The sequence below is a fragment of the Asparagus officinalis genome, chromosome 5 (assembly GCF_001876935.1).
Source record: "Asparagus officinalis chromosome 5, Aspof.V1, whole genome shotgun sequence".
Lineage (NCBI taxonomy): Eukaryota > Viridiplantae > Streptophyta > Magnoliopsida > Asparagales > Asparagaceae > Asparagus > Asparagus officinalis.
Window position 1 is genome coordinate 10,902,361 of NC_033798.1, and position 10,676 is coordinate 10,913,036.

The 10,676-nt window shown below is 40.7% G+C and overlaps 2 protein-coding genes across 2 annotated transcripts in view; both read right to left on the reverse strand.

Moving 5' to 3' along the window:
* Positions 1-5,328, reverse strand: part of LOC109841510 — a 9,225-nt gene extending 3,897 nt beyond the window's left edge. The window contains exon 1 of the mRNA XM_020410474.1: positions 5,195-5,328. The gene's annotated coding sequence lies outside the window, so the exon portion shown is untranslated. The remainder of the gene's footprint in view (positions 1-5,194) is intronic.
* Positions 7,272-9,810, reverse strand: LOC109843019. The gene is made up of 2 exons (XM_020411946.1): positions 9,698-9,810; positions 7,272-9,057 (listed from the first exon to the last, which is right to left on the reverse strand). The coding sequence occupies exon 2, from the start codon at positions 9,025-9,027 to the stop codon at positions 7,459-7,461; it is 1,569 nt and encodes a 522-aa protein (XP_020267535.1). The 5' UTR covers positions 9,028-9,057; positions 9,698-9,810; the 3' UTR covers positions 7,272-7,458.

A 10,676-nucleotide genomic window follows, 5' to 3' on the forward strand; every position in this document is an offset into this window, starting at 1 on the left:
CGCCTGTGAAATATCTGGGCGTGTACACACCATTGCGTACATCAAACTGCCAACTGCACTAGCATAAGGAACACGCTCCATGTGTGCCTTATCTTCCGCTGTAGTGGGAGATTGTTTACCTGAGAGTCTGAAGTGTGGAGCCAATGGAGTCACCACCGACTTTGCACTTTTCATCCCGAACCTCGCGATCACCCGCTCTATGTAGCCCTTCTGACTCAAGAACAATCGCCGATTCGCCCGCTCTCTTCTAATCTCCCTACCCAGTATTTTCTTTGCAGCGCCCATGTCCTTCTTCTCGAACTCATTGCTAAGTTGAGATTTTAGCTTATCTATCTCCACCTTGTTTTTCGATGCAATAAGCATGTCATCCACATACAACAGGAGATAGATATAATCACCTCCACGAAGCTTCCGAATGTAAACACAACAATCATAGTCGCTTCGGGAAAACCCATGCTTCAGCATGAAGGAGTCAAATCGCTTGTACCACTACCGAAGTTCTCCTCCGGGAGAAAAGCTCGTTGGTTTGAAGCTGCTCGGGAAGCCCACGAAGCTCTCAACCCAACTGACGCTGAAGTTGCGTCAAATGAAGTTCCACCGACCTCCAATCAGGTCAACCCAACTCCCGCCAACGCCTCCACTGTTCAGGGCGTTGTGACTCTCTCAAAGAGAGCCCGCCAGAGGCGTCGTCAACGCCTTGCGCGGCAACTCGCTAAGGCGATGGAGTCTACGGACGGATTCCGCTACCACGCGGAGTTGAAGAACAGAAAAGGCAAACAGCCTCAACCACCAATGAACGGCGACTCTTCCAAACCACCAAAGAAAGAATGGGTCCGCGTCAAACGGAACCGTTCGACGCTCGAGGAGCGCATTCGCAAGCGCCGCGCCTTAGCCACTAGCCTCGCCTTGTACCTTGTTCCACCGAGCTCTGAAGGATCTTCCTTTCTTTTATACACCCACTTACAACCAATAGCTTTTCTTCCTATGGGCAATGGGACCACCTCCCATGTTTGATTCTTCCGGAGAGATTCCATCTCCTTCTCCATCGCAGCCAACCAACTCTCACTATTCTTGTCTCGAATAGCTTCCTTGAAGGAGACCGGCTCATCTTCCTCCACCGAGAGTGCGTATTCAACCAAATTAACATGCCCATAGTGCTTCAGGGGTTGATCAGCCCCCAGCTTCTGTACCTGCTTGTATACTCGCCTTGGCCTAGTGGAAGCCAAGCTATCATCGAGCTGCTGTTGTTGTAGTGCATGTGTATTCTCCTGCTGAACCTCCTCCTGTTCAAGCTCATCAGAGATCGATTCACAATATAGCAAGCTGTAGCAATCGACTCTGCCCACCATTCTTTGCCCAAACCAGCATATGATCGCATACTCACTGCTTTCTCCCGCAGTGTTCGGTTCAGTCTTTCTGCGACCCCATTCTGCTGTGGTGTAGATCTAACTGTCCAGTGTCTAGCAATGCCCTCCTGATCACAGAACTCCTTGAAGGCACCATTTGTGTACTTTGTACCGTTGTCAGATCTCAGCGTCTTCAATTTCTTTCCCGTCCTGTTCTCAACCATCGCCTTCCACTTCTTGAATGTCTCAAATACCTCATTCTTATGCTTCAGGAAATAAACCCAAGCATACCTCGAATGATCATCTATGAATGAGACAAAATATTTAGAACCACCCTTGGAAGTTATCGAAGCCGGACCCTAAACATCTGTGTGCACATAATCTAGTATCCCTCTGCTCTTGTGATTGCTTCTCAGGAATTGAACCCTGTGCGCCTTTCCATACACACAGTCCTCGCGAAAATCCATGCAAGGCTTTTTCAGATTCTTCAGCAAACCCTCCTTACCAAGCAGATCCAGACCCTTCTCTGACATGTGCCCAAGCCGCCTATGCCATAACCGTGTGTGCTCACATGGGTCTCCACCACTTCCTTCAGCTCCAACTGCTGCATCTCCCGTCACCGTCGTACCCGAGAGAGTATATAGATTACCGTGACGAACACCCTTCATCACTGTTAAGGAACCCCGAACAACCCTCTTCACTCTGTTCTCTGTTATAATCTTGCAACCCCTGGAGTCCAAAGCTCCGACTGAGATGAGATTCTTCCGCAAGCCGGGAACGTGTCGTACGTCCGTTAGGGTTCGAACCACTCCGTCATGCATCTTGATTTTGATATCACCTAGCCCCACCGTTTTACAAGCATGGTTGTTCCCCATCAATACGGTTCCACCATCAATGCTCCTGTAGGTAGTAAACCACTTCCTGTTTGGACACATGTGGTAAGAGCAACCAGAATCAAGAATCCACTTCCCGGAGGTATCCTCGCCATCCGTGACGACATAACATTCCTTATCGCTCCCATCCTCTGAAGCGTAGCTCGCCTCTTCCTTGCCTTCTCGTCTTTCAGTCTTGTTGTTGTTCTTTTTCCCACCTACTCTCTTGTTAGGATAATCGACTTTGAAATGCCCAACTTCGCCGCATTTGAAACACGCTCGTCCCGCAAGAGGTCTCGATTTAGATCTAGACTTTCCTCCCTTGCCTTTTCCTCTCTCATTGCCTCTTCCTCTGGCAAACAATCCCTGGGCTTGTTCCTTGTTACCACCAGTGGCCATATCACTAGTTGCAATTTTTCGAAGATCATCCGCTAGAAGCGCCGTTCTAGTGTCATCCATCGATAAATTTTCACCCACAAGCATCAGTGTTTGCACCAGATTCTCATAAGACTTCGGCAGAGATAGAAGTAGTAGAAGCGTCTGATCCTCGTCTTCCACTGTCTCCTCAATGTCTTTCAAGTCCGATATGATCCTATCGAACTTGTTGATGTACTCCCGGATTGACGAGCCCTCGTCCATCTTGCAAGTATACAATTTGGATTTTAAATAGATCCGGTTCGTTAGACTCTTCGTCATGAAGGTGCTTTCTAACTTCAACCACACGCCCGCAGCCAGCCCTCCTCCATCTTGCAAGTATACAATTTGGATTTTAAAAAGATCCGGTTCGTTAGACTCTTCGTCATGAAGGTACTTTCCAACTTCAACCACACGCCCGCAGCCGTTTCCTCCCCGTCCACCAAGAAAGCTACATCCCTCTCAAGACATAGGATAATCGACGCTCGTGCTTTCAGATCCAGCTCCTCCCAATCCTCATCAGACATATTTTTATGCTTCTCTCTTCCAGCCAAAGCCTTGTGCAACTTTTGCGAAATCAGCGAATTTTTCATCTGCATCCTCCAATAAGAAAAATCATTTTTTCCCATTGAATTTTTCAATCTCGTATTTTCCAATTTTATTTGTTTTATTTGTAGAAGCCATTTACCGCTTGTATTATGTCAATCCGCTTCTCTCAGGAATTTTTAACAATTTCTTTGTGTTTGACCACACAATATTCAACCACCACCTCAGATCAGAAATTTTACCACCTCCAGTTTGAATAAGGCTCTGATACCAATTGTTGGGGCGAAGAGAGTCACGCCCACCGCCGCGGAAGCGATATCACCTGAGAGAGAGCCCTGGCCTTTTATTGTCACAAAAGCACAAGTCAGCCTCTATATTCTTGTTTCTCAAAGGAAACGAGAATAGATAGTGAAATTCTTATTTCTCAAAGGAAACAAGAATCGAAAGTGATATATTTCATCAAAGTGAAATATACACTCTTCCTCTCATCAGCTTTAAGACCGAATATTGAGGGAACCTACAAGCCATGACAACTCACAGCTAAAACAAATACAAACACGAGATTTACGTGGTTCGGCTAACTAGCCTATGTCCATGGGAGGGGGGTTTTTTACTATGAGGAAAAATACCAAACTTTACAAGTTCTCTCTTCCTCTCTTTCTTTTCTCTCAAAAGAAATCTACATACCCACTTATTTTCCCCACACTTTAACTCCTCCACCCCTTCACTATTTATAGGAAACTAAAGGGGGGAGGGGCGGGGCGGGGTCGGTCCGGATGAATTTGGCGGAAGCGGAAAGATATTTCGCGGGAGAAAGAGGCGCGGCGGGAGCTGCGAATCGATGCGCGGTGTGAGGCGCTGGGCTGCCGAGGCTGCGGGAGCGTAGTCGCGCGCAAGGAAGAGAAGAGGCGGGCTGCTCTTTGCTGCGTGGTGTGGGGCCAGACAAACCCAAGTGGGTGGGCCCCACACTCCATCACATTTTACTTACAAGTTGAACTTATTTTCAAGTTACTTCCCTTATATTTAACTGAACAAAGTGTTTTCAATTATGTGAAACTGGTCTAAGAACAAAACTTAATGACATCATGATTTCACTAGCAGGCTTGCAACTGTCCATGTTCCCACTAAGATGTCTTAATTTTTATTCATATAATCCCATCCTTAGAATTTATATCAAAGAAGAAGGGTTAAAGAAAACATTAAGTACATTAGCAGTTTGCAATCAACTTAAGAAAACAAGCAATTTATTTTCAATATAGGGTTAATTGCAAATAGACCCCCTATAGTATCATTCAACTGCGAATAGACCCCATATAGTTCTATTTGTGCGAGTAGATCCCCCGTAGTATTGGCCCAAGTATGAATACACATCGTTAGTGATATTTTTGGACTCTCTAATTAAAAGTAAAAAAAATTGCAATTGGGGGGTTTATCCTCTCCAATAAAACTATAGACGGTCTATCCGCCTCATCAAAACATTTTTAACGATTTTATCTTTCCTCACCAATAGAACTATAGAGGGTCTATCCGCCTATTCAAACCCTTTTTAACAATTTTTAGAGTCAAAAGAAATATAATCAGAGGGTCTATTCCGACAAGTAGAACTACATGTGGTCTATCTACAATTGGGTGAGACTACAGACGGTCTATCTGCCTCCTCAAAAACTTATTAATGATTTTAAGAGTGAAAAGAAATTTAATGGTGGTCTATTCGCACAAATAGAACGTCATGTGGTCTACCAGCAATTGGTGACATTACAGAAGGTCTATTTGCAATTAACCCTTCAGTATAAGAACTCTTTAACTTTCCTCATCTCAAGATATCTATAAGACAGACACAGAATCAGCCATCAGCATGATCACAACATAGGAGTATATGAGGCTTTTGATACTTACTTACTATGCAAAGAAAACATAAACATACATTTTTTTCAACATAAATTGATTAAAGCACACCAAGAGGAACACAACATGGCTCCTAAAATCAAAAGAAAGACCATATTGAAGAGTGGTTACCTTTGATTGTAGAAGACCAGGGACCAAAGAATTTTAGGCCCCTCTTCTTCCTGTCATAGGGATGAACAGCTTATCAAAGACTCTAGCTTTTTCTTTTTCTTTTTGAGAGCAAAGCTGATAATTTTGGACAAAAGGTGGTCTGCTTATATATCAGCAGAGATACTTTTGTGACAGGAACAAATATCATAGACTCCTCTTTTTTAAGATAATAGTCGTATTCAATCCCCTTCATTGAATTTTCTTATTGTTAATTTTTACCTCCAAACCTCGACACAAATAGTTTTCAATGGAGCTTAGTTTCTTGTGAGTTTTAAGTATTTGAAGCCGATGTACACTGACTAGGTCAAAGGTCCAGAAGAGGCCAAGGGAATGTTGACAATTTCATAAAAGGCACACGCACTTCAAATTTTTATAGATTTTGGGAATTAAAAGGAAAAAATTGAATGAAAAATAGTTTTAGATAAGGTATCTAATCTTTTTATCATTAACCTAGAATTCTGCATTCAGGCATCTAAAGAGCTAGACGCAGTTTACAAAACAAATTATCTCGTTAATGAACATAGATGAGGGAGGTTTTTGAAAAACAGGATATACATGAAGGGGGGTTCTTATAATTTCGCTTGTTTACAATATGTCAATTTAAATATCTTAGGCTTGTAGGAGTCAAAATTTGTTACTCTAGATCACAGTGGAACAACATTATACTGTACCAAGATTTGCCCATCATGCATGAATGGTGGTCTAATAGCCTTTATTTGTTCTCATATGCATTGTAGAGGATAGCCCATGTAAGTTTAGATTCGTTAAGATTTAAGAGTCACCTATATTTGGGCTCTAAGCAAATCATCATCAAGACTGGTTTAACGAATTAATGTAGTAGTAGCCTGCAGAACACAGTGTAGTACCTCATTTTGGAGAGACTTCTCTAATTTGACTGCGATGTACACTGACTTGGTCCATAAGAGGCCAAGGGAGTGATGAAAATTTAGTTAAGGAAGTCATTGAAAAGTTCATGGTTCAAAGATTGAATATGGGAAGGCACTTGGATTTGTAGATGTAGGGATATAAGACTGAAGCAGAGGGATTATATTACTATTCTTATTTCTTCGAATATTGATAATTTTTTCAGGCCGGTTTTTTTGATAACTTACTGCAGAAAATATATATTTTTAAAATTTCTATTACTTTCGTAAGGCTTGAATCTGTTCTGTTTATACCTCTATTAGTGCAACATGAGGTTTTTAATTTTTATAAACTATTAGTCTTGAGAAAAATTCATATTGAGATTCTCTTGACTTGTTAATAAAACTATGGAATAATGCCCACATGCAACTTATGTCATTTGATACCCAATTACAGTTGCTCCTTTAGCAAGCGAAGGTAAGTGGTTGTACTTTCAATTTGGAAAAATTTTAGTAGAAGCATAAACAAAGCGACATGCCATTTCAATAATATAAATATCATGCTTGATATCATCACTGTGACAACGATAGCTTATATTTCTTGATATAGATTCATACTTGTATTTACTTATATTTTTCTAACATCCATTTGACTAATTGCATCCTGATCAAGTCTTATGTTTTCACAGGCACCTGCTCTGTATTGACTTGAGATTAGAGCCAATTCTTTTGACATGTGATACTAGTCGCCCCTCTTTTAATATGACATGTAAAGTATATTGGGTTTTTGTTTGTTTCTTTAGTATTCTTGTTAGAGTATCAACCATAAGGTTTTAGAAAGCCAAGCTTATGGTACTAGTTATAACTTAGAAGATCTTGAACAGTCTACTGATGACTGATAATAGCCAGGGCTTATACAATTATATACCCGCCTCATTTAGTTGGATTTTAAGCATGGTATCTAATCCAGCCGAAACAATTCAATATGGATGTTAGAACATAAAACAATAACCCTCAACCCTCACCACAACTTTGGAGATCTATGTAGTGCCAGAGAGTCTTTAAGATGGTATTAGAGAAACCAAGGTTCGAATCTTACTGGTCACGAATTTCTATAGCTGATTTAAAAAAATCAATGAATAGAAATCTTGTGATCAAACTGATTTATCCCCGTGAAAAGTGAATGTTCATGGGATCAAAGGTTTTCTGTATACATTAAAAATAAATGCAATCTATTTACATCAATCAAATTCAATCATCTATTGAAATAATAGGAAAACTCCACAAATGGCGAAAAATATGCTGAAGATCTATCCATCTTTTATTCAAAACTGTCAGCCTGAAGAAAGAAGGTGATCTTTCTTATGGCCTCGCATCGGCTGCAAGCTCATCATCATCATCTTCTGTCTGCATCACCAGCGGTGATGGTGGTGACATAGCAGGAACCTTCGATAGAGCGTGAGCAACCACTGACAATTCTCTCGGTCTCCCCTCATAAGAATCAACTGTCGTCAAATTTCCTTCCCTGGGCAAAGGAACCAGTACAAATTTCCCTTCCTCATCAGTAATTTTCCTGTAAAATCCATCGCTTTCTATATCGTAGAAATTCGCAGTCCTGACCTCTTGAGCCAAAGAACAAGACCAGCAAAACAGCCAATTTGCAGAATCCGTTATAAACGGATAACCACAGCAGAACGGATTCCCTGGTAAGTTGAACTTTTTTCGCATCTCAGCCCTCCAGTATCCTCCATATAACAACCCGAGAAAAGAGCAAACAGCTCCTACGATGGCAATAATGAGCCTGACAGTATCATCATCCACATTGTTCGCTGATATCGCAAATATCCAAAATGGCGACATGCAAAGAAGCACGAAACTGATTATATGCACATACATATTGCCAAACCCTAGCCTCTCCATGTTCCATCCAAAAACACAACAGGTACAGAAACAGGACAGGAAAGCTCCGGTGATATCATCCCAGCAATCAAATAAGCCTCCAATCCATTTCGGCGTTGTGATCATAATCTTTTTATCGCTCATTTCCACCTCTTTTCCCACCTCTTGTACCTGAGTCTGAGACTCCTCGTCAGTTCTAGTTTCGGTAATTTCCTTTGCCAGAGGACCATAGTAAGTGTACCAGGCGGCTAGGATCGGTGCCAGGGCTCCGATCACAATACAGACGTATTGAGGCCATTCTGGACGATTAAATCTCGACCATCCCCAAAAAAGCGCACAATATACATATTGAGCTATGCACGTGAGGTGCAGCAACAACACAACAATCAGAATGTGGGCCCGCTCATTAGGTCTTCGAAGGCCATTCTTCGAATAAGCCTTTCTTGCAGCTACTTGATCGTTAGGTCTCCAACGGAGAACTAGTACTAAATGGTGAAAGATCAAGGGATGTTGATAAATGCACATAATGTTGAAGAGAGCATTGACGACTTGGTTGATGACTTCCTCCCATTTGTCTCGTTGATCTTTATTGGGCATTACTCCGTTTAATGCTCCGATCATGAAGAGACCGACCCAAACAATGCCAATAGCACAGAGAACTACCCAGATGAAGAGAGCAACATTGGCTGGGTCCTTTATCCATTTCTTGAAGTATTTGAGGAGAGAGCTCCAGCTGATTTTTCTGATGAAAGGAACATGAAATCTTCGTTGCTCTGAGTGATTTGTTGTTGGTCGAGCTCTTAGGAAATCGAAGAAGCGTTTCTTTCGATGATTGTTATTAGGCATGAGGCCATTTTCGATGGATGGGATGTATACTGGGATTGAGTCGTTGAGGTTTCTATCGGTATTGGACCCGTTCAGTTCAATTCCTTGAAATTCAATTCTAGTTTCAGTAGGAGCTGTTCTGTGTTTGTTGAAACTGACTGTTTTCTGAATCTCACCGTTATGTTCACAGTTTTCGTTTGAACCCATTTTTGCTTCTTGGTTCTGAATCAGTATTGCCTGAAATCAACTAAGTATTAGTACCTGAGAGTACCCTGAAAAACTTACGTCATACAAACTTGACAATACTAGGATCTGAGATGTGCAGATAAGTTTTGATGGCATTATATGTGCCATCACTTCTTGTTTTGCAGTGATGAATTTGATTAGAAATTGTGCATAATTACCGGCATAGAAAAATTTTCATGTTATGGTCTCAAAAATGTTGCATTGTTACACCCCTATGTAAAGACAGCAGATATGCATCTCTCTTCCCACATAGTTTTAAGTATTTTGTTGGAAAATACAAAATAGTTGATCATTGTGTTTAGATTTGCATATATTTACATTTAGAACTTTTTTCCAAGTGGTTTCCTATCTATAGAAGTGGTCTAAGAATACAAACCATTGGCATCATAACTTCACTTGCAAGTTTTCTAGTAATTGTCCATTTTCACTCTAATTTATCTTAATTCTAATTCATATAATCCCATTCTTGGAATTTATATCAAAGAACAAAAATTATAAAACATTAGTTGGGGATGTTAGCAATTTGAATCAACATAGGAACAACAGCAAAATTGATCAATTTATTCCAGTATAAGAATTTCTCAAAGTTTTCTAGAAGATCAAAATAAGGAAGAGATTGAAGAGTGGGTACCTTTGATTATAGAAGATGAGAGACGAAAGAATTTTAGGCCTTCCTTCTTCCGCTCAAAGGGATGAAGAGCTTAGCAAACAACGGAACTCATTTTGTGAGAGGAAAGATGTTAACTTTTTAGAAAAGGGGCTCTGCTTATATATCAGCAGAGTTCTCTTTTTAAAGAGAGTAGTTCTGTTCAACTCTCTTCATTAAATTTTCTTTTTGTTATAATAACAAACATCAAAATTGACTTGACATAAATAGTTTTCAACGGAGCTTAGTTTCTTGCGAGTTTAAATACTTGATTTTGATGTACACTGACTTGGTCCAGTAGAGGCCAAGGGAATGTTGACAAATTTGCCAAAGACACATGCACTTAAAATTTCATAGATTTTGGGAAGAAAGAAAATTGAGTGAAAACTTAGTTTGGACATCTAATTTTATTATCATCCGACCTAGAGTTCTGCATGATTACATCTGGGGTTTCTTGTAATTTCCCCTGTTTACTATGTGTCAGTTAAAATTTTTGAGGTTTGCATGAGACCAATTTGTTCCTCCCGATCACAGTGGAACAACTACTGGGCAGAATTAGCTCTGATATTAATTATTAACACAATTAACTCTGATGCCAATTGTTAGAACCGGTGCGGAAGTGTGCATGGATCTCTCAACTATCTATGTGAGGCAATCGATGATCACCTCGGCACCAAGAAACACGGAGAAAAGCAATATTTGAACAAAGGGAAAACTAACTACGACAATGTCATAGAAAAGATAAATATATGCAAAGATGCAACATCTTACACGGTTCAACAATTGTCAATGTCAACGGGGAGGGATTTGAGTATTCTTTATTCTAGAGATTATACAATTTGTTGTGTTCTTGAAGGAACCAACAGCAAACCCTCTCCCAATCTCAACAAAGGTCCTCACCAACCCTAGAGTTCTCTCATTTGTTTCTTCTCTACAACTCTTACAATATACTGTGGAGAAATCA